At 41.1% G+C, this 24840-nt stretch overlaps 2 protein-coding genes across 3 annotated transcripts in view; one reads left to right on the forward strand and one right to left on the reverse strand.

Annotated features, from left to right (window-relative positions):
• The window catches only part of ZNF277 (zinc finger protein 277), a 99035-nt gene extending 90369 nt beyond the window's left edge, over positions 1-8666 (reverse strand). The window contains exon 1 of one of the 2 annotated variants that reach the window (XM_010947647.3): positions 8509-8666. In XM_010947647.3, coding sequence (XP_010945949.1) covers positions 8509-8599 — 91 coding nt within the window. In that variant the 5' untranslated portion in view covers positions 8600-8666. The remainder of the gene's footprint in view (positions 1-8508) is intronic. The other variant, XM_010947648.3, reaches the window with a different exon arrangement.
• A 164-nt stretch (positions 8667-8830) lies between these two features.
• Positions 8831-24840, forward strand: part of DOCK4 (dedicator of cytokinesis 4) — a 405568-nt gene continuing 389558 nt past the window's right edge. Inside the window, exon 1 of the mRNA XM_045511159.2 lies at positions 8831-9234. Coding sequence (XP_045367115.2) covers positions 9198-9234 — 37 coding nt within the window. The 5' untranslated portion in view covers positions 8831-9197. The remainder of the gene's footprint in view (positions 9235-24840) is intronic.

Genomic DNA, 24840 nt, shown 5'->3' on the forward strand with positions numbered 1-24840 from the left:
CTGATGGATCACCTGACTTTATTAACAAGGGCATATTATTAAAGTGTAGTATGAATCTTCATGATCTCTTGCTTTGGCAAATACCCGTGCCTCCTGACTCAACTTTACCTCTTCAGTACACTGTTACTAGATTATACTTTGATCTTGTCATTCCCTTTCCTCAAGTCTGCAGAGTTGAGGTCAGGCACTGAGACTGTGATCTAGCTTCAACTCACCTTTCCAAACTTCTTTTCATTGCTCCCATTTACCTACCATGTTCTCCAGGCAAAACAAGTTGACTTGTTACCTGCTGCATATGACCTTAATTTTTCTATTGTCCCCTCCCTTTGCCTAGGCCTATAACGCTTTTCCTTATTTCTGCATGTCCAAATCTTTTTCAACTTCAAGGCCCAGTACTACCTGTTGGGCACAATCTTTCTTGCTCAACTCCATTTTGATCACTCTGACGGTCCTTAATACTTTCTACTTTGTACTACAGTTATTTAATAAGTTCTACTTATTATCTTCCTGGTTGGGTCATAAGACTCTTGATGGCAAGAGCTATTTTATTTTCACCTTTGTATTCCACAGCATCTAAAATACAGAAGCCTACACAAAGCAGATGCTTAATAAAAATTTTTGAATGAACGAATTCTCAGTTCTATCAAAGCTCTTCCAGACTTGCATCATTTATTAAAACATGGTAAGGAGAGGGGATGGGGTGAGATGGGATGTATCCTAATGATCTATCCATAATCTCTTGGATTCAGAGACCCTAGAAGTTATCTATCACCAGTGGTTCTCCACGAATTTTCCAACTCTATACACCTAATTAATGACATTCACATGTGCAACTAATGTGTAATTCTTAAGGGAAAATCCAGGTACATTTTTTTCTTTTTACACAGACTCTAGGATATGGATAACTGGGTCCCCTAGCTGTAAGGCCTCTCTTCTCTTGCCTTTATTGATATTTGGAAGATCAGCTGAAAGGATGCTAATACAAACACATTCTCTCACTTACAAACCAGGAAATCTCAACCAGGAGTGCAAACTTGTTTAAAATCAGAGCCAGTCAGAAGCAGAAGTGGGATTAAAACCCAGGTCTTCTGACTCCTTGTCCAGTGGGCTTTCCACTACGCAGTATAGTCTATGATCATTGATGCTAGAATAATAACCCAAAGTCCCAGTAGATTATCAGTATTACTTTCTTTCATGTGCGTGCATATTTACAATGCTTTCTAAAGTCATTCATCAACTAGTCTGTAAGAAATTTCAATAAGCTTTCAGACTTTTTTACCTTCCTCTCCCTTCCTCCATCTGTGAAAATTAGTTGTATGGTGCTTTAGCAAAGATAGCTTGATTGATGTTATGTTACTGTTCAGCAACAGTTCCTCCTATTAATTGCTTTATAATGGTAATTACAATTTGTGGTACAAGATATTTTCTTTTCTAATTGGCTATTACTGGTGAATAGCAGCTTGTTACATAACAGAAGATTGTGTTAAATAAATAACCACAATTACAATTCTTAAGTCTTTCTTTAGTTTTTGGGTAAAAACACTAAAAAGAAATTAAAGGCAGGGCCTCTGTAATTACTTGGGGGAGGGTTCATCTTTCAGTTAAGAAAAAACACAAAATAAGGACAGTGTTAGGGAAACCAGGAGAGGGAGCATGCATTTCCTTTCTTTTGAAGCATTACTCTGCTCAGCTCCTCAGCAAATGAATACAAATTGCAGATTCAAATGTATCCACTTCTTCCCAGAATGTAATATGGAAACAGAAAGGACTCTCCAATTAGCTCTGGTAAAATATGAATACGGAGCCCCACCAATTACACTGAAATGTCCCCAAGGATAAGGCCAGGGGTTCTTCTTCATTTGTACCCCACATAGCACCCGATATGAAGACAATCCACAGTCACCACTCAACCAACATCAAATGAGGTAATCCAAAGCTATATGTGACAGTCTCTGTCCTTAAAGGGTTTACATATTATAAAATCAGGAATACGTCTTGATCCAAACTCTAATGTTAATTAGTCTGTAATCAAATTTAAAGTCTTATCTTCAGATCATTGTAGTAGCAACAGCAGTTGTCATGAAAACAGTGAGATCACATGACTTCTCAAGGTCACACAGGTTTTAACTGACAGCTCCTTTGGAATCCAGTTTGTCCAATTCCAAAGACCCAGCACTGCCACTCATGATAGGCCTTCATCGGCATCATTCATTCCCTACCCTTTCACAGTGTATCAAAGTTTACAGTGTTTTCACGTGCACTGCCTCACTCAACCTCCCAATAATATCAGCAAGGTACTTACTTACCTGCAACATTTTTATGATGAGATTGAGGCTCAGAGGGGTTAAATGATTTTCTCTAAATTCATACTGCTACAAAGTAGCAAATTCAGGATCAGAATCCAGATTTCTGACTCTTAAACCAGGTTTTCCTTCTACACTTTTTTACTTAATGTATTGATTAATTTAAATATACTACACATAAAGAAAGCCCCAAAGTATCCCACACTAGCTTTCGTGACTTAAAACATTCTACCACTTCTCAACTGTTGATACACCTTAACCTCTCCCATGACCCTCAATGAAGTAAAGGTTTAAGTCCTGTTTAATTTTAGAAACTTTACTTGGTTCCTACTGCTAAAGATAGCACCCAACCCCAGTAGACTATCTTATAAATAAATGACACTGGTCACAAAGAGCACTGACTGAGATGTAAAGAAAGGCAGAAGACTGATCAGTCAAATCCATCACCACTTCTGGAAAAAGTTGCCCTGCACACCTCTGGGTCAATGAAATCAGTAGAACACACTTGTTTCAGCAAGAGATGAAAATTCTTCAAGGTACTGTCAGTGAAATGCCAATCTATTCAGAGTCTGATAAGTTTATTAAATAAATCACAGCAAAACTGAACCTTTACTCTGTGGGAAAGTTCTCCAAGAACAGCTAACAGAAGCATTTAAAGATTCAACAGCTGGAAGGGCAGTTTACATACACTTCTAGTTTCTATATACGCATGGATTTATGTCTAGGAGAAAGTATAATTTTTATTACATGAATCTGGTCAATACCATCTTCGGTTTTTCAAGATAGGACGTGTAAGAGTGTGTGTTGTGGAGGACGGAGCCATTCTTTTGCATGAACAGAAAGTGTATGTCAATACAATGAGAAATGTACATAAATTCAGTGTCTGATACAAGTAAGTACCTATCAAATACCTTAACAGAAACCTGGTCATAAAATGGAAAAGACACATTAAGGTTGTAGCACTCAAAATCATCATGTGTACCACCTCTGGTACATATGCCAAGATGTGTCTATACTTATGACTGAAATAAAAGTCACCATTTACTGAAGACCAGGTACTATATCTATTATCCCACTAATCATTTCAACATTCTAGCAAGACAGATATGATAATTACCCATTTCACAGATGAGGAACCAAGATTCAGAGGTTGCTTAATTTGTCTGTGGCTGTTAAATACCCAGGATTTGATCCTAAGCTGGCTGGACCTCAAAATGTACCCATACTCTTTTCTCATACCATATTGCCTTTCTATAGTAACACTAGCTTTAGAATAAATTTATGTTTAAGGAAAGTCTGTTTCAGACCTCATCAAATGGAATTTAGTTACTATGAGACATCTTTATAATAGAAAATATGATAAAAGTTCTCTTTCAGTTACAGTGTGACCTTGTGCAACCTGCTCTTTGCACCAGTTTCCTTTACTTGTAAATAAAAAGGGGATGATATGAATATTTATCTCAGGGATATTGTGAGACAAAATGAAATAAGATCTGTAAAAGCATTTGTAACAGTGCTTGGCATAGCTACTGCTCAACAAATGTTAGCTACCATCAGTACTATATTATTGCAATGTCTCTTCTTAATATCCTGAAAGCTGGGTCCCATGTATTTTTCAAAGGAAAACAAAAGGATGTTCTAAAGAAGTCCCCTTCAGAGCTTTACACCAAACCTGCAAGACTAGGTTTCTATAATTCTTTTTCTTCCATGACATCCTCTGGCTTTTACCTTACATACCAGGATGGTATGTAAGATTATCTGAGCTTCTTGTTGACTCTGAATGTGGGTGTATGTGTGAAGAGCTGGATATGAGGGGGCAGCACTGGGTAGGGGTGAGAAAGGGTATAAAAGATAATATAAAGGGCCTCCAGAGCACATAGTTGCAATACCAGTACAGAGCACCGAGAGACACCCTGACAACCCCTAGGAATGCCTGGGCAGCCTAAGCAGTTATCACCACCACATTCTTAAGCCTCCCCTCGGTTGCACTACAATTTAGATTGCTTCCTAAGTGAAATCACAGAGAAGGCAGTTTTATAGTTCAATTAGGCATAACTTTACATCAAAAGCAACTGATATTTACTGAGTTCCAACTTTACAAAAGGAAGTATGTCGGGCTTTCATAAATATATAATTCAATGAAATGATCACAGTAACAGCAAGGTAGGTATATCTGTATTTTCATAAACATAGCAGATATAAAATAAATCTATGTTACACAGCTACAGTGTCAGAATTGAAATTTAAATAGTTTTTCCAAGATAGGGTCTAGTCCTCTTTCCACTGTCCTGTCAAATATATGAGACTGGACTCAAGCAATAATGCTGGGAGTAAGATAACAACCTGTGGAAAACTGGATAAGAGCCATATAGATGATGGAAGACAGATTTCAAGGTCTGTGTAGCAGTTCACTCAGTTACAGGTTCAAGATTATAAAGGACAGATCTGAAGTATTCTTTTAAAATTTTTGTCATTATCTAAACATTAATACTTGACTTAAAGAATGAAAAATCATGCTAAAATGCTATGATTACCTCTGACCACCTTCATGATGATATTCTTCATTTTCCAGCTGGTATGTATAACTTTCACAAGCATACAATATCTACTCAGTTTTTTATTCTACTTCAATTCTGCTGTTTAAAACAGCAGTCATTCCAAGTATTTTGGATAAATTTCAAACAGAATCTATCACATTGTTAGAGTGCTTACTACACACAGCTCTGATCAGCACTGGATGTATAACAAAAATAATATAAGACAACTGCTGACCTCCAGAAGTTCACAGTCTACGGGTGTAGACAAAACTGCCAATAAATAACTACAGTCTGATATGGTGAGTGTCATAATGGAGATTTGGGAAAGGAAGCAGGGTGACTGAAGATGAGACTGGAAAAGGAGATTAGAACCTTAAATGCCATGCATTAGAGTTACACTGAAGATCTGAAGTGAAGACCCATGAATACAGTTGCGTTTTGGAACGTGGATTAAGAAAGGGAAAATCAAGAGTCAGTGAGATCAACATGAAGGTTTTGCAATCATCCAGGCTACAATCAATTCCGGTCAAATATTTATTAAACACTGCAAGATGCGAAGAACAGGGTTAAGCAAACAAAACCAAATGACAAGGTTTTGGTCCCCAAGAACACAGTTTGGAGAGTGGGGGCATAGATAATTCAGCAGTGATAGTGAGAGTCAGAAACAGAACAATGGCTATTCTAAGAGATGAAGAGAAGGAACATGTTCAAAAGATTCCTTCAGGCACAAGAAAATAAGACGTGGTAACAGATCAGATTCAGGACTTGAGGGCAAGATAGGAATCAAGGGTGCTTCCTAGGTTTCTAGCTAAGGCTGGATGCCATTTATCAAAATAGGAAATACAAGAATGAGGAGTTGACACCACCTGCTACCTCCATTTCTTCTAGAGACATCACAAAGGAGTTATAAGGTCTCCAGAGGGAAAGCATCATAAATCCAAAGAAGCATGACTATGACCATCATCTACTGGGTATGCATTCGTAGGGAAAAAAGTTGACTCTGTCAAGATATTAGGATATAGAAGCATAGTTTAACACTGTCAGAAGAAATCACTTCCATCAGAAAAATCTCCCCAGTAACATCCCCAAGTGAGAGAAGTGTTGAGTCTACTTATTATCTGTTCTTAATTTGAGGGGACAATATGAAATGCTAGTCTCTGTTCAAATGTTTGGAAAGCAGTGTGGTGCAAGACCAGGGACTTCCCTGGACAGAGATGGAGCCTCGGGAAGTCTGGCAGACGGATCTCAGGGAAGTCCTGTACCTGCCTGCACACCACCCAGTGACTCATTTTAGCAGAAATCTTGTAGAACCGCAAGGATTTCTAAAAAAGACTCCATAGTCCCTTCTGCCCCCAAATATTAAACACACACTTTGACATTTTAAATAGAACTACAGGGAAACCTCTTAAAGAGGCAATTTTCAAGAAATTAATGATTTTACAGGGTAAGACACACTTGATAACTGAAGTGGCTGCATAAAAAGAAATATGAATATGCATACTTTTAACATCATCATTTCCACCCAAAATTTGTATCATGCCTTGTAGGCTTTGAAGAATTTGGGTAAAGTCACAGAATGATACATAGGTTATTAAGGGGAATTTTTAATTACAACTTTACCTTATAACAATTCTGTAAAAATTGACTATTAAGCTCTCCCACTGACTGCTATAAATTAGTGAAAATGCTGGGCAGTTCTGAACCAGGGTGAGGAATTTTTTTCCTGTTGCAGATACAGTACATTCACTGGTGCTCAATACTTTTGTTGAAAACAACCTGGAACCTAAAAATATGCTATCAGTTACTCAATTCAATCTAACAGTCATAGAAACATTGATTCTGGATTCATGATGCTCATCACTGTTTGGTGAGGATACAGAGAAAAGGACACTCATTATTACTAGAAGGAATGTCTACACATACCTGTTAAGAGGCAAATCTAACATCTATCACAGTTTTAAAGGTGTGTAACCTCTGACCTAATTTCTCAAGAAGTACACACTATTGGACAAGGATATACATATATATATGGCTGTCCACTACATTATTGAAAAACTAAAGCCGCACTATAGGTTCATTAGCAAAGGAATGGTTAAAGTACGGCACGTCCATATTATGAAACACGATAGTTGCAGTCCTTAAAATGAATGAATCAAAAAGTGTACTGATATGGAAGTGTCTACAATAGATCATAGGGAAAAAGAAGGTGGCAGATCTTTAAGTAAACGTAGAATGATCCCTTTTTATTAAAAAAATAATTAAAACCATACAGATGTGTGTCATATAGAAATGTATCAGAAAGAACACACATTAAACCCCTAAGAGTTGGTGCCTTTGGGAGTGGGACTGTGTGGAGGAATTTGACTTTTAACATCTCTGAATGGTTTGAAATTTTTATAATGAAAACTTATAACTTTATAGTAACTGATGATATTCAAAAGTTCTACAATGTTTTTAAAAGGCATACCCAATTTTCTATTTTATGAGTGAGATAAATTCACCAAAGATTCCATCTTCAAATGTAAAACAGGTATCCCCCTGGAAACTTGAGAATCTGAATAGTATGTTACTATCAGATCAGAGGTGACTACATGGCCAACCCCAAAACGAACTGTTTAGGGTGTGGATACAATTCAATATTTAAGTATTAAGTTTACCAAAGATTTCTTTGGTAGAGGTAGTGAAATAATTTCAGACCTAGGGGGTTCCACTGATGAGAGGTGGGAAGAAACAGAACTATCTCTGTGCTGAGACAAAAATTTAAGACTAAACGTCAATTTAACTGTGAAAGCAAAAACAAAGAAAAAAAAAAACCCCCACATGGACAGAAAACCAGATTTAAGTCCCAAACCATGTCCATTAGAAAAAGACAACTAGCTGTGTCAAATTACATACCAAATCAAAAAACAGGGCGTGAAGTGGGGATAAATAGGCTAAAGGTAAAAGAATGGGGCCAGGAATTCTAAAGACAACCCCCATACAGCTTTCAAAGTTTGGTTTTGGCTCTCTATACCAGATCAGAGGACAACATGAAAGTCAGGTGAAAGCCAAAGCAGCTGTGATGATTTTCTCTGAAGACAAGAGTGCAAAGTACCATTTCTTTTTCTCTTGATCTAAGGACCCAGCTCCACATTCAATCCTGGGGAACGCCCCGGGCAGACAACGAGCGACAGGTGAAGCTTTGAGAGCCACGCACTTTCCCTTCGGAGACCGCTCCAGGCAGCAATTGGGAAAATCTGTTGAGCGGAGAGCAATGACCAGTCTACAACTGGAAATCCGCTCGAACCCAAATAAAACAAATCTTCAGAGGGCAAACCAACAAAATAGAGGTGGGGGCAAGGAAAAAGAGCTGCTAATCCAGAGTTACAGTCACACTCGCGCAAACCTGACTTGACCCACATCTACTTGGCAGCAAGCGCAAAGGTGAGAGCTTCAAACGTAGAACAAACGCCCAGGGAACTGCCCTGGCTGCGGAGAAAGTCATTCCATCCCATTTTCTCTTCTCTCTCAGACATTCCCCATCAAGCAAGACCCCACCCCGTCCCGCTGGGCCCCGCGCGTGGCAGCCTCGCGCCCAGGTGGCCTTAGAGCTGGGGTCCGCCCAGCAGTCAGCTGCCCTTCAGGTTGGAGAAAAAGGAAGATAAACCATTCAGAGGCCCCGTACTCACCCTCATAACTGACACCACCGGCTCCGCCACGGTTGTCAGCACCGTCCTCCTCCCCTTGGGTAGCAGTCCCCTGGGTCTTGGGAGCAGCCATTACGCCGCCGAGGAAAAAAAAAGGGGAGGGCCGCGTCCAGGCGCGGAACCAATGGAAATGCGACTGCGAGCGAACTCCTCATCCCTGCGGCGTTTCCTTCACGCCCACGCCGCGCTGACATATTCTGGGCCAATAGGACGCGGTGAGCGGAACGTAACCCCGCCCCCAGCCATTAATGCCACGCCCCCTTCCGGGATGGAAAGGCCTGGAACTACAATTCCCAGCGTGCTGCGTGGGGCGCTGGGCTGGGAGGGCTGGAAGAGACGCTGGCGGGCGGGGGGGTGCGCCCGAGAGTGCCCCGGCGTGTTCGCTTAGTTCAGTGAATCAGAACAATGACTGCGCCGCCGGGTTCTCGGGAGCGCGTCGGAGGACTGTGAGCAGCCGCCTCCGGGAGAGCGGCGGGCGGCGCAGCCTCGGCCAAGCGGTGTCAACGCCGGGCTCGGGAGCCTCCAGCACAGACCCTACCCAGAGCCCTCAGCCCGCGCGAAGCCGCCGGGCTCCAGCGCTGCAGCCGCTATTCGGGAGCTGTGCATTGTTGTGAGCTGGAGAAGGGGAGCAGGGATTACAAAGCCCGAAGACCCCGGACCCCTCTTTAGCCATGTGGATACCTACGGAGCACGAGAAATACGGCGTGGGTGAGTCTCCGCGGGGCGAACTTTTATTCCTCTCTGGCCCGAGCGGGTGCGTATTTGGCGTCCTTGCCCCCCGCGCCCCTCACGCTCCACCCGGCTGGAAATGCCTAATCTGGCATCGCGCTGCGGGTTCGGGGCTTTGCCCAGTGAGCGCCGGGCAGAGGAGCGCGCGCCGGGGTCTTGCCCCTCCACGGCGGACCGGCGCTCCCGGCACCGGCTCCCGGAGCGCAGGGACCGCTTGAGGGAGCGCGCAGCCAGCCCACCCGCTGCGGGCTCTGCCTGCGGAGTTTGGAGTGGCGACCGGGCGTGTGTGTGTGTCAAGTTGGAAGTGGAGAGTGAACGGCGTTCCTCTCCCTCCTTATCCTGGTTCCCCAAAGACGGCAAGGGCTGCGACGATTTCCCAAGGGTAGAGTGGGTGAAAACAAGAACCGCGCAGAGAGAACATCCCCAAAACAGAAGGGAGGCGCAAAACCTTCCCTCTGTTTCCCTTCAGCATTCCCGGAGTGCGGAATGTGGCACCGTCCTCTAAAAAGCCGCTCTGACAGAGTCCGGCCTGAGCCTCCCCTCTCCCTCCGTCCCTCCCATCCCGGGTTAGGGTGTGTGTTGAGGGGCGGGGGGATTGGTAAATGTCAACATCTGCGCCGCTTTGGTCTTTGGAGGGTAACGGGTATTTCAGCAATGTTTTTACTTCTGACTACCCTCTCTGCCCGGAGTGAGCGGGGTGGGGGTGGGGGGCTTGGTGGAAGCCAGCTGTGGAGTGATAATAGGGAGGGGGAATCGGAAAGCTTGGGTCTTCGAGGCTTTTAGGAAAGGGCTACCCTGACACTGGTATTAGGAGGAAAAGGAGCAGGGTAGCGCTTGTTGTTCTGTGCAAAGGTGAACAACAAAGGACATTAATGTTGACTGATGAATACAGGAGTCTCCCTTCCTTTCCCTCCTCCCATTTCAGGCCGATTACAGTTCCCTTTTTTTGTTATTTGATTTCAGCTGGGTCGCCCCTTGACAGTTACTCCTTTTAGGGTTATGATTATTAACAAGCCAGGCTCTCTGACAAGCCTGCAGCAGCCAAATGCAATTATAACCTCTCAGAAGATTTAAGAGAGAGAGAGCATTATGGATTTTCCTAACAATCTTTGTTTCCTATAATTCCCTTCCTGCTGATTGGTGTTTTTTATTTTTTCCCCCAATTTGGGGTATAGATCTAGTGATTTAGGTGATATGTAGGTATCTGTTTTTGTTCTAAATTCATTTTCTTGTAATTTAAGAAATCTGGAAAGCTTTCCAGGGAGTCAATAGTCATAGAAGATTTTTTTTCCAACTTCGCCTGGGGATACGACTTTGAGTCCACCGAAAGGACTGTATGATTAAACAGTCGTTCCCCTATATTTTACTCGCTTTCATTCTGGATTTTGACTTGTTAGCAAGACAATAGTTTGTCCTGGACCCACCTTTGGGAAAAGGTTCCAGCTTTCCTTCTCTTCCAAGTGTAAGGGGAGCCTTTACCAGGCACTCTACTGGCAAAGAGTGGATGTTTCCTTCTCTTCACTTGCCCCCCTTTTTAGGGTAGATTAACCCTTGCTAGGAAAAGACATTGCCTTTGCTGAACTGACATTTGCTGAACTGGTGAGGAACCGGAGCGTCCCCTTGTCTCCGGGTTTATCACTCAGTGCAAGAAGCACAGACACATCCAGCAACACTGTCCCGCTTGGATTTGATCCCAGATGTTGCTTCCTTCCAAGTGTTAAATTATACAGATTATGGATGGGATTTATTTTCTTGGTTTCTTTATGTGCCAGGTCACAGCTTGGGTGCTGGTATCGAGTAGTTCTTCTCTCACCTTTCTTTGCAAGCTGTGGGCAGAGGCTTAAAACACACTGTGGGATTTCCTGGAATGGCAAACCGGATGTTATCAGTCAAGTGTTTTGGGCTGCAACAGACACCTCGCCTTTGGGTGGTTGTGATTTGGTTGCAGAGTCAGGGGAGGTGAAAGGGTGAGCAGACATTTGGAAAAAGGAGGCTGAGTGAGGTGAGAGCAGAGAGGGGTCTGTTGTCCTCATTTATACAATATCACACATTTACGGGAATGTTAATCATCTTTTATTATTAATTTTGAGCATTTGGCTTAGGGAATGCTTAGCAGTTTTTTAGAATCCATCTGTTAGGTGTGTGTGTGTATGTGTTTGTGGTGAAAATTTTGCTAGGATGCTTATGTGTGGACTTTATTTCTCACCATGAAGAGCACTATTTGTAGCTGCCTGTGCTGGAAGTTGTTATCTTTTTTTTTTAAACTTGGTTGGTGGATGTGCTTTTCTTGTCTAGTTCTTTATAAATACTAAGGAAAAGGTATTTTATGATCACAAATCAGGTGTAGTAGTAATGCGGTTTCCTCATTCTTTGAAATAAATGAACTTTGTAACTTTGAATACCTGAAGTTTCCTTGGTGGAAATTGTATGTTTCTAATATGATACTTTTTACCTGTCATCAATTTTGTCTAAGAAAATTATGTCTTTATATATTAGTGTTTCCATATCAAGCAACATACTGTAAACATGGATAAAATTACTTGATTTTCATACCTGCAGTAAGGTGTATCAGAGAGAAATTCCTTCTCAAACCTGATGTGTGGGCACTGTCTCCTCCATTTAATTGAGGAATGGTCTTAAAAAAAAGTCTATTTACTCCTACGCCTAAGTGTTTTAGGGAATTAGATTGGTATAGTGATAAAGCTAGGTCCTGATAGGGAACTTTATCTCTTTAAAAACATGTTAGTAGGCACAGTGATAGGCATATTTTAAACAAAATCTCTTGGGAGATTCTGTTTGGCTCTGATTCCTAGTCTAGACAGTGCTGCCAGCTGCATGACCTTAGAGAAGTCACTTAACCTTTCAGGGTCTCAGCATCAGGGTTGAATGATACCCAAGGTCCTTCTCACTACTAATTCTGTTGAGCTCTTCCAAACAAATGTGTCCTTTGGTTAGAGAAACATTTCCATTGTGCAGAGATTGTTATGAGAAAGGCACTTTTGCTGTGACACATCCCATATAGTTTTCAGTTGAGATCCCAGGTAAGCAAAAGCTACCTGGCAAGCTGCCAGAACCAAGGTGCTGGTTGCTCACTTTTTCAATCCCTGTGATTCTCTCCAGTAGGAACTCCATGGGCCGTGACTAAAACCATTCTTGGTCGCCCCCTCACAACCCTCCTCATGTTCACTCTCTGCCTTCTGCACGTCCTCATCTGTCATCCCTGCCCCCCACCACCTCCACCAAAGTGGTGGGACTTAGTCACAAAATTAAGACCATTGCAGATGTATTTATACATTCATTTGCTCAGTGGGGGTTTACACCTTATTCCCAGGTGAGCAAGTGAGTCTTAGCAGCAAATGGGACCGCTTGACCTGACCAGGTGTTTTACATATGTGAACCTGATTAAGCTGAGAGGGAGAATATGGGCTGGATTGATCAGTGCAAAAAATCCATGAGACTTAGAAGAAACGAAACTCAGAACAAGCTGATCAGATCACAAATATCATTGAAAAAATGAAGTATTACAATACCAGTCCCCCTGAGTCCTCACAAACTTTCCTGTCCTCCATTTATTCTGGGGTGGTTTTTGGACTCAAGTGAGTAGGAATTCTGTTCCTTTTAAAGCCCCTTCTATTTTAGGGGAAGAAGTACCATCTCTTATTTACTCAGGGTTTTTAGAATGTCTTTTCCTGCAGAAGTGTGCTTTAATGGTAGCTTGTGTGGGAGAGTTATGAGGGAGTGTACCTTTCCTCTTAGCTGCTCTCAGTTTATCAGCTAGCAGTCTTAACATGTTTCCTATTTGTGGTACCAGGATGTGTGCAGATGACATGTCTAGCTAAATAATGATGTGCCGCCTGGAATTGTTTGTGGAGTCGAGAGCCTGGCACAGAATTCTAAACTTTCAATGGGAAACAAAGAGGAGTGATTTATCCCTCGGAGGAAAGTACCTCGAAGGGCTGAGGTGCTTGATCTGGCCTCCTGTGGGAATAGCCTGTAAACCTTTCCCTCTCTTGGTCGTTCTCCTAAGTGATGATTCTTTCACAAGGTCCCACAGTAACACAGAGATGCTGCCTTTCCTCTTTAGTCTTGGTTTTTTTTCCCAGAGACTGTATGGTAAGTACTACAAAGGAGATTATAAAAATTTCAAGAAACTTAAGGCTTTCCTGTCTCTATCTCCGTTTTTTAGGAGACCACACTTTTAGAATTATCTTTGATACAGTATGTCCAAGTTTCTAGCACAGTGATATATGCCGTGAGCATATGTGGCAGAGAAACATTAAACTCTAAGGAAACCCAACCAAAATGCTGTAACCATAGCATATTCATACAGTGTTTTATAGTTGAAAGAATGTTGTGAAATTACTTTATTTGGGTCTACTCTAAAGTAGAATGATAATTTCCATGTAAGAGATGAGAAAACAGCTTCACAGAGGTTAAGTGACTTACAGGCATACCTTGGAGATAGTGCAGGTTCAGTTCCAGACTGTGGCAATAAAGCGAATTATCACAAGAAAATGAGTCGCATGAACTTTTTTGTTTCCTAGAGCATATAAAAGTTACATTTACACCACACTGTAGTCTGGTAAGTGTGCAATAGCATTATGTTTAAAAAATAATGTACATACCTTAATTAAAAAATATCTCATTGCTTGAAAAAATGCAAATCATCATCTGACAATGCAGGGTTGCCACAAACCTTCAGTTTGTAAAAAATGCAGCATCTATGAAGTGCAATAAAATGATATATGCCTGTACTCTAGATCTGTGGCTTTTAATCTTGCTTAATTTTCATCCATAATAGGAAATATATTTAATTTCCTGATACCACCAGCATCACTCCCCACTCATATAGTGATACAATATTTGCTCATACTTTCTATGATGTTCTATTCTTTTTCATTAAAAAAAAAAGAACTTGATTTAATGACTTGATTTAATGACTCATTAGTGGGTCCTGACTGGAGCTTGAAAAGCACTGCCCCAGATACCATATTTGTGATATAGGAAGGACAGGAACTCAGACCTTGTCGGGTTTCTAGTTAGGTTCATTCATGACATTGTTATTGTTGTAAAACAAGTATCTATTTGTGTTTGTATTGACCTAGAATTTAATCATACTTTTTTTCTTTCAATGTAAGTCAAAGTCTGTCTTTTTATATAATATTTCTCATTAAAGATGGAAGAAGTATCCAAAGCCATCACATACATTGTAAAAATTGTCCCTTTAAGGTTATGTGTGTCTTTCTACTGGGATCTTTTTGGCAAGGGCTGGGATCAACTGTATAATGACCAATTTTAGATTTTTCTATATAATTTCCTTTGACAGGGATCTCTGGCCACTGTAACAGGAGAATAAATACAATGAGTCCAAAGAGCTATCTTGCCAATTGTAGGGTTACCACCACCATTCTTTTCTATCCTTTTATATGTTGTTGATCATTATTAGAAGAAACAAGGCAACTTGAATAACTTGTTTTCTTAAAAAAATGAACTGATAAGCTTATTTGGCTAGAGTACATATAATAGTGAAAAATAAAGAAGTTCCCCAAGTCTATTTTTATTTAAGCAATTTAAATTTACTTAAGGAACAACTGTTTTATTCTCTGGCATTTAAAAAAAAATGTGTGCAAATATACACTGGATACCTACTAAGTAAATAAGAATCACCAAAAATAGTGTTACCTTTCGGTGGCAAAGTTGCAGTAAAACTGATGTGCATTACCCTTCTGGTGGTACTGAATATTAACATGATCCTTTTGGAAACTAATGTGTATATATAATGGCATTTGTGGAGCACTTGCTATATATGCCAAGCATAGTTCTAAGAGCTTGTCATATGTTTTCTGTCTCATCCTCGTGACAGCTCTATGAGGGAAGGTTCAGTTATCACTCATATTTTACAGGAAACTGAGACAAAGAGAGATTAAGTAACTTGTCTGAGGTCACACAGGAAAAGGTGGAACTGGGATTGGAACCCAAAAAATCTTACAGAGACGCTGCTGTCTTATGCACTCTGCTGTGTTGCCTAATACAAGAGTCATTTTAGGAATTTGAATCAGTGGTTGCACCCCTCAAAGTTTACAGTAAAAAAAAAAATCAATAGCAACAAAATGCTTTGTGCACAGAGTTAGATTCCTTGCCATGTTGTCAGTGAAAAAACATAAATTCCAATACAGGAATAATTTAATCACTTTTGGTTATCAGCACAGCAGGGTATTTATATAGTCATGAAATGGGATAATTCCATAAATAATGGTATTTCTAAAATATATTCCAAATATCTAGTGTCCAGTGACAAAATAAAGTAAATATAAGCAGTAATTGAAACTATATAAAATGTGTAGCATTATAGGCAAGATGTAGCTAACATGTGCCATAGAGAGAAGGTGTAATTAATGCATGTTAGAATAATCTTCATATTCTAACAAAGATGAAAATTGTTAAAATATGAAGATTACCAGCAGATTCTTTTTAAAAAAATTCCTTTTGGTTGCAAATATGAGCAATATCTTTTCTTTTTTTTATGGAAATATAGTCAGTTACAATGTGTCAATTTCTAGTGTGCAGCATGTTTCAGTCATACATGTACATACTTCCGTTTTCATATTCTTTTTCATTATAGATAACCACAAGATACTGAATATAGTTCCCTGTGCTATACAGAAGAAATTTTTTTAATCTATTTTTATATATAGTAGTTAATCTTTGCACATCAGAAATAGGAGCAATAGTAAACTTTAAAGCACATGCATTGTTGCTTATGGATGAGGAGGGTGGCATCAAAATGATTAGAGATTATTGCAGTAGGTGAGGTAAGAGTTAAGTCCCTGAACCAGGGGCAGTCCTGTATGGTGAAATGTGGATGGATCTAAGATATTTAGGAGACAGAAACAACAAGGTTTGGTCATTGGCTGTGCAAAGGTAGAGGAAAGAAGAAGTTTATGATGTCTTCCTGGTTTCTAGCTTTAATACCTGGGTAAATACAGGCGCTCTTTAACAAAAGAGACATTTTTGTAGGCGGGGCAGGCTTATGGTCTAAGGTTAAGAGTTTCTGTTGGCTTCTTAGAGTTTGTCATACCCATCAAACACTCAGGTGGTGACACCTATGAATAGAGGAATAGGAAGTCAGTCTGGAGCAAAGGAGAGAGGTTCTAGACCGAAGAACATAATTAGAGAGTCATTTGGTTTATGTACGATGAATGCATGAAGTGATCCACCTAGATAAGACTTCATTAATGGTATTGACTTTGATTATGTAGTCTGCTTGTCTGTTCTAAGTTCTAAAGTGATAGATCCTAAATTTGCAAAGGGTAATCATCTTGAAGCACTTTATTAATATGGGTATGGGGACTGTAAAGTAAGAAATATTAGCTGTCCATGTAGAGTTGGTAGTAAACTAGGTTTTACAATCTTTTCTTGCTTCCCATTAGCGCAGTGCCCAACTAAGGCATTAATTATTTCTATTTCTGTGACAGTTCTCTCCCAAGCAAATATCTCATGCCAGATCATGTTTGGGAGATTTCCCCAACAGGATGTTGAAAAACAGAAACCACAAATAATATTTCAATAAACAAGATTTATACATCCCTCAAACAGCTTATAAGTATATACACACATCCAAAAATGGGAAGAATGCTCAGATAGCCAAAGCAGTATGTTTGCACTTACATTTCTGTGTGTGTGTGGTAAATATGTAATACCTCTTAGGAAGCATAAGGTCAAATTTAGAATTCTTAGAGTTATACCACTGTACCCCTGAAAAATATATTTGAAATTGGATTCCAGCTAAAGGTAGCATTAGACTCCTTTCCCCTAATGTAGCCTGTCATAACTTCCCACTGAAATATCAATAAAATGCACACATAAGTGGCAAACATTGATAGTAATAGCAATGGAGTCTGACAGAAAGCCTGTTGCCAAAATTCGGGAGGAATTTCTCCAAGGCAGGTGGAACTGCATTATGAAAACTAATTGGTAGCTTCCCTCTGCTTTCCCTCACTAAGCAGAACAGCTTCAATGACCTCAGTGACCTGGGCAGGAAGACCCATTACCCCGCCCCTCTGTCACCACCCTAGAGGCCAAGTCAGTACATTCCACTTGATGTGTGTCCTTTACTGCCTGAGGCATCTTTGTTCCTTGTCTCTCCATCTCATCTTTGTGTTTTCTTGAGAGATGACCACTTGCAGAAACAATGGGGACAGGAAGGTGGGTGATTGGGTGGGTGGAAAGGAGTTGCCATTTTGCCTTTGACAAATGTACTGCAGTCTTTATAAAAAATGTTATTCTCTGGGCACCTTTGAAGTACTGCAATAACAAAGTATGCTGAATATTACAGTTTTGCTTGCAATCTATTGCTGACGGAGAAAGAAGTGGTGGGATAAGAGATAATCTCTTCTGAATTGCCAAAAACCATGGTACAGGATGACTTATAACTGGGAGCTTGGCTTGGAGCTGTGCACTGCAACCAGCCTTTGAAGGAAGACCTATGTGTGGCTCTGAACCTATACCTTTATTTTTAGCCCTGTCCTTGGTACTGCAGGGAGGTTCAGGACCCAGGTTGCATCAGTCAGTGATCACATTTGTATCCCTATGGCAGAAGGGAAGCAAAAAAATCCAGAAACAGGCATCTGTCCATCCATAATGAACTAAAACATGGCTGCTTCTCAGCTGGGGAGGAGGAGGGGAAAACATGACATTCACATGGCAGGTTTTAGGAAGCTACCAGTTACACGTGTGTACTTGTTCTCCACCCCCATTCATGTCCCCTATGCGTGTGTCAGAAAGATGGGATGCAGGTTGGTGAGAACCTTTCTGGATATGAAACTTACCAGTCTTCCTGGGGGAATTTGATAACCATTCCTCCCCCAGGTTGTCAACCATTTTCTTAAACCAAGCAGTTTATTGTTTCATTTTATGAGTGTTAATTGGGCAGTAATCTAAACATGCCTCCTTGAAATCTTTAAGCAGAAATGTAAAGATATGGTTCTGCCTCTTTTTCTTCCCTCCAAAATGGAAGAATCCCATCTGCATTAGTGACCAGAGGTGAACATATTTGGGAACAGGGGCATGCATGTATGGGAGGCAACTAAAAATAGCCCCAACCCAGGTCCTGGATAAAACAGTGCTCACTGTCCTGGGGAGAGGAAAGAGCCTGCTGGGCCTTTTCCCAGGGTGTCCAGAGTTGGTTGAAGAGTCTGTGGGGCTTCCTTGGTGACAGGCTTAGGGTTTAGCTGAGCCCTTGAAGAAACAGGAAAATCCAAACATGCATAGGCAGTTCTATAAGGAACCAAAAGAGGAGAAATATCTGAGATTTTTCTCCAGAAATCTGGATGATAAACACAAGATAGGAGGATTCCTATAAAACTATACACATGGATGAAAATCTGCCCCTTTCTTAATTTGTTTTTTTCAGGAGAATTATATTTGTATTAGTTGCATTCTACACTTCATTTACTATCCCTATCCATAGTTTACAGAAATTGACTCAGAAAACCAAACATTTATGTTCTCGGCCCCAAGTTAGAAGAGGAAATATGTATAAATTATGTAAAATTATGATAATGAGTTTTAAAATGAAAATATGAGAAGTGAAGAATCGGGATACAAAATTGCATGTTGTAGTGACTTCCTACTTTTTAAAAATTTCTGAAATTTAATGAATTTCTTTTATAATCAGAAATATTTAGACATAAACTCTTTTGTAAGCCACACATTATTTCTTCTATAGGGTTTTCCTCTCAGGATTAGAAGTTAGACTGGTAGACTGGTAGAAGTTAGCTCTGGTAGAAATTGAGTCTGGAAGGCCTGAATTTAGTTTGTCATTTCTGTCCAAGAAGTTCTCTATCCGAAAGTTTCAAAGTGGCTTTCCCTGCTGTACATGCTTGATTACTTGTGATGTCCCAGCTCTGTTCATTTCCCAGTAGTCATAAAGCTGTGTTTTCAGGTGGCTGTAGGGTACAGATCTTTGGAGAAGAGCCCTCATCTCTCTGAAAAAGAGCTTCAAATGAATTTGTCTAATATGAAAATACTGTTCTCTCCAAGAAGTATTTGTTGAGAAGATGAATATTGGTGTTGCTGCTCACTTTCCATTGTTCTGTAAACTCTGTCCCATGAGATTATGGGTCCTGGGATAATTTATGCAGGAGAAATTTATAATTGTAGAGAGGCAACAACTTAAAGAGGTTTTATTTAGCAATTATGGGGAATAGTTGCCCATTCATGGATGTTTCAGACAATGTGTCCTTCAAATTCTTATGTTGAAGCTGTAATCCCTAGATTGGCTCTGTTTGAAGTAAGGAGGTAATTAAGATTGAATGAGGTCATAAGGGTGGAGCCCTGTTCCAATGGGATGACTGTGCTTATACGAAGAGACCCGAGAGAGCTTGGTAGCTCTCTCCAGGAACTGAAGCATGCACAATGCATGTACCTAAGAAAGGGCATGTGAGTACACAGTGAGAAGGTGGCCATCGACAAGCCAAGGAGAGAGCCCTCACCAGAAACTGACCCTGCTGGACCTTGATCTGGGACTTCCAGACTCCACAACTGTGAGAAAATAGATTTCTGTTGTTAAGCAACCCAGGCTATGGTATTTTATTACGGTAGCCTGAGCTGATTAATACACCGGATTGGAGTGGTTTAAGGCACTGTAGAAAGAGGAACAAAGAAAGTAGAAGCAGAATTTTGGACCTCTGTGTAAGAGATGTAATCAATGTAGGCCCTTTCTGTGGTCTGAGATCTAACTCCCTTGGTCCACCCTCGGAGCACAGGCTTAATTGAGTCAGAGTGTTTGATGATGGTTATCTACTAATAACTCCAGGAATTTGTTCATTTGAATAATGACATTTGTGCAGAGTTGCTCATATTGTCTCTAGTCATTAAATCACTTTGGGTGCCTTCAAAGCAACCTATAGAAGTAGGGTCTGGAAATGAGTCATTTCTCCCTGCTACAATTATTTATGAAAATCCTGGGGTGACGGGTTTGGCCATCTGGGCTAGCATTTAGAATAGGTAGCTGAGGCTTTATTATATGGAAATTTGGCTGGAAACATCACTTCAGGTGTACTTTGTTTTCAGAAGGCCTGCTTAAGTCATGAATGCCAGGTCCCCAAGGAGAATAAAGCAATATTGGGGGAATTTTTTTTTCCATTTTCTGCCTTACATATGTGTCTCCTGATAGCATAGTACATCCCTCTAAGAATTTACTTGCCGCATATTTTTTTTCCTTAGTGGTAACTATAAAGGCGTATCCTGTGACACATTGACGGAAAAACTTATGTTAGGTGATTATGTATTGGAAATGCCTGCTGTGTGGAAGGCATTGTGCTAGCTTTGTGGGGCATACAGAGTGTAGAACTGAGTCCCTGGACGTCCAAGTTGAAGAAGCTAGAAATGTTCTATTGTTTTCTTTCATTTAATTTATATAACATGTTTTCAAGGTAGGTGTTATCCTTTTTTTTTTTTTCTTTAACAGTCACTTAGTAAGGCAGTGTATAAATGTATCACAGGGAAATCAGTGTTAAGACATATTTCCCCCTCAAGCTTTCAAATGAAAATAAGGACTTGTGATGATGGTGATGCTATTCCCTTGTGAGCCTCAGGAAATAGCCCCGAGGAGGGAGTGTCTCATATCCTGGAGAACTCAGAACTCATCCAGAAGAATAGAAATTTCATTTTAAGATACTCCCTCTAGAGTGAGTCACCAGCTGCCAGGATTGTCCAGTATAAGCACCTGAGTGGAGCTGTACTTTAAATAGCTGGTAAACCTTCTTCCTCTTCCTACTGGGTCATTTCCGCCCCCACCCCCCACCAACCCCGGACTCATTCCTGTCACTGACCAGTGTTAAGTTTCTTGGACAACGGGTTGTCTTTTTTTTGTGATTTCCTTCTAAGACTGGGCAGAGGAAGAAATGTGGATTCAATATTAACCAAGAGTGGATAACCCGAGGAAAAACTAACTGTAAGAGGAATGTTTATGAGGGACTAGGCCTGTGTGATTGGCCCCATGGATATTCACTGAAGCCTTAGCAAACCTAGAGAGGACGAGTGATTTGTTCAAGGAGATCCAGCTGAGATTTGGACACACTGTCCGAGTCTGATGCCTGTGGCCCTGTTGTGGTACCATGCTCCTATGCACACACGGGCTTTGGCCAGAATCTGGAGGCTCCACCCCTGGCTTTGGGGTTCTGTGGACAGTGGTGAAGAAATTGCTTACCGTACTTTACTTTTTGAGTAAGACACTAGTGTTAATTCCAGTATTATGTGAAATAAGTACCTGCATTGTCTCTTTACTTCAGCCTTGGTCTCTGGTGGTTATGGTCAGCCCCACATGTGCTGCCTGCCTGTGGGTGCAGGATATGGAGCACAGTGGTGCTGGAGGTGCCACTGGGTGGGTCAGGAGATGGACAGGTACCAAAAGGCGTGTGAGACATGGGGGGGCAGTGAGAGCCAAGGACCAAACAGGGCTGTGTGACAGGAAGGGAGTAAAAATGTGCATGTGTGCATGAGGATGGACCTTGCCCACGTGTGACCAGGAGCAAGGAGGAAACTGGGTTGAAATGCAAGTTCTCAGTAACAGGGGAATTGAAACTTGGAGGGAAGGGCCGATCAGCCTTGATTAGAGGAGCCATGGAAACCCTAATCTCCGAGGCTTGTGGTGCTGATGTTGGAAGCCCTTGCTTCAGGGAAGGCTCGTCCTGCAAGGCCAAGATCCGGGGCCATAAGCACGCTAGGTGTGCTGGATCAGTGTTTCTTATCTGGATTACAGTTGTAGCCTCCTAATTTGTCTCCTGCCTAGTCTCTTCTTTCTCTAGTACATGGCTTGCATTTTCACTGCAAGTGATCTTTTTTATAGAGCATATTCCGGATGTGCTTCATCCGGAAAAACAAAAACAAATACCTGTAATGATTCCTTTGCAGTTGGGATCCAAGGTCATTTCATAACACCCCAGGCCCTTCCTGAACTGGCCCCTGACGGCAGTCCGGTCCCCTGTGGTGTAGGTCTTCCTCCTGCACCTGGGCGATCTCCTAGGGGACCACTTCCAGCTGTTCAGAGGTGCTATGCTGCTTCTGGACTCTCAATCTCTGCACTCGCTGGAACTCTGCCTGGCTGGACCACCCTCCTTCCGCTTCTTTTCCTGGAAAACCTAACTGTGGTGTCTCTTCTCTAAGAAATTCCATATCGGACTCCTCCTGACGGACGTGAAAACTGCTCTTTGTTCCACATCTGTGCCTGCAGCTGCCTCTCTCAGGACTCTTCATGATCAAATGCTATCCTAGTCCATTCAGGCTGCTGCAACAAAGTACCACAGACTGGGTAGCTTGTAAACAACGGAAATTTATTTTTCGCAGTTCTGGAGGCTGGAAGTCAAAGATCAGGTGCCAAGCTGGCCGGGTTTTGGTGAAAGTCCTCTTCCAGGCTGCAGATTGATTGGTGGCCTCAGCTTGGTGGAAGGGGTGCAGGAATTCTGTGGGGTCTCTTTTGTAAGAGCAGTAAGCCCGTGCATGAGGGCAGTGCCCTCATGGCCCACGTACGTCCCAAAGGCCTCACCTCCTAATACCATCACATTGGGCATTAGGATTTCAGCATATGAATTTAGAGGGGGACACAGCCATTGAGACCATAGCCAACAAGTTCCTTGGATGAGGGAGAAAACGCAAAGCTCAGCATGTTGTACTTACTAAGTTTATCTACCAGGTCGTCCTGACTGTATAAGCCAGGCTCTGAGGAGGTGGGGTCAGCCAGACTAGCCAGGGCACACCCCCTGCATCCTACAGTGCTGACCCAGAGGAAGACATAGTTGTCAGAGAAGTGACAGAATTTGTCAACAGCATATGAAATTACCTACAGAAGCTCTGAAGCAGACGGCAGGGTTCTGTTTGTTCTGTGACCGTGTAAAATTGGCATCAGAAAATCCAGATGGAGAATAAAAACAAGAGAGTTGTGAGTGCTATTTGTGAGGAAACCTATGGCTAACCACCAAGCTCCATGAAGACAGGGCTGGACTTTTCTTCTGTTGTATTTTGTGCTCTTCGTGGAGTATTTGCTACATAATAAATTATAATTTATAATAAATTAAAAATTAATTTTATTTTTTATATTTTATCTGAGTCAGTGTGGGCAGGTCTAAATTTTTAATAGAGTGTTTATAAGTGAAGTCTCTGCAATGGTATATGGCTGTTGGAGTCCATTTACACACCAGGAGATGCTCAAACACCAGGAGATGTCACATGCTCTGGCCACCATGTATTAATAATGATCACTTGTATAAACCCTTCTGGCAAACAATGTATCTTAGACATTCTTAGTGCTTCCTGCAAGTTTGGGGTGCTCTTCCAGCTTTTTAGCGATTCAGCTTTGTACCAAAAGTTTCCTACCACTGCTTTTTCAGAGTAAGAGTATCCTGAGATTTCAAGGCAAGCTATTATCAAAAGACAAACAAAACTGCTCCCAAATATGCAATTAGCCTTTGGTGAGAAACCACATTTTTCACTCTACAGTGCAACCAAAACAAAATGTAGAGATACATGGCATGCTCAAGAGAAAGACTACAGGTGTCATTTATAGTTTCTCATTTTTGATTTTTGTTTTCATGGAAACAGGCTTATTCATGAGAACATTTTATTAGAAGCCATCTGTCCTGCTCCATGTATGGTATTACAGGATGTGCTCTGCACAAGGTGGCTGGATTTAGGAATGTCTTTGCTGGGAAGGGGGAATGTTCTCTTTCTGATTGGCACAGTGGTGTAATATGGGCTAAGAGAAACCCTGATCAGTATCCTCACTGACTGATTTGATACTAAACAGATAAAAATTTGAAAATACAAGTTTATTAGGATAAAATGCTGACTTTATTGATGTTATATGTTGAAATTCTGAGAGTTAATTAAAAAAACAAACAAACAAAACACCAGGAAAACTACTGTGAAACCCAAAATTTGAAAACCATTTATATGGCAGGATGCCTGGAGATGAGACTGGAGTATTACAGTTACGACAAGATTTGAAATTACTGTCTGAATTCTCCTGGTAAGCTGACATCTTTCTGCTTCAAGTGCTGGTGGAGAGAAATCTCCTGGTTTGCGGGGTATGAGTTGTTGTGGAATTATTGCATTTTCCAGAGCATATATGCCATGTTGTGTGGTCTGCATCATTTATATTGATGTGATAAAGCTATTCATGTCTGAAAAAAGCATTTGTTTGATACCATCATGCTATAAATTACCTATTTGAAAGGGTTAATGTGAGTTTATCCTAAGAAAGTAAGCTTACGGATCTGATTTTGGTTCCTTCACGATAACTGTGTGAACTGTATGAAAGCATTTATCTCTTAGGGCTGTCTTAGGGCTTCTCTGTAAAATGAGAGAGTTGAATGAGGTGATTTCCAAGTTTCCTTGAAGTTCTAAAATTCATTGTAAGTTAGAGATTTCCTTGGGCACTCCGACTAGTTGATGGAACTGTCTGCAATACGCTGTATCTGAAATGTTTTGGTTTGTGTTTAGGTAACTGACTGTGAGGTGTATGAGATGCTTACTCTTTGCGGTGGTTGGTCTTTTCTGCCAGGCAATATACTGCATTTGCAGTCTTCT

Source organism: Camelus bactrianus, chromosome 7, assembly GCF_048773025.1.
Source record: "Camelus bactrianus isolate YW-2024 breed Bactrian camel chromosome 7, ASM4877302v1, whole genome shotgun sequence".
Taxonomy (NCBI): domain Eukaryota; kingdom Metazoa; phylum Chordata; class Mammalia; order Artiodactyla; family Camelidae; genus Camelus; species Camelus bactrianus.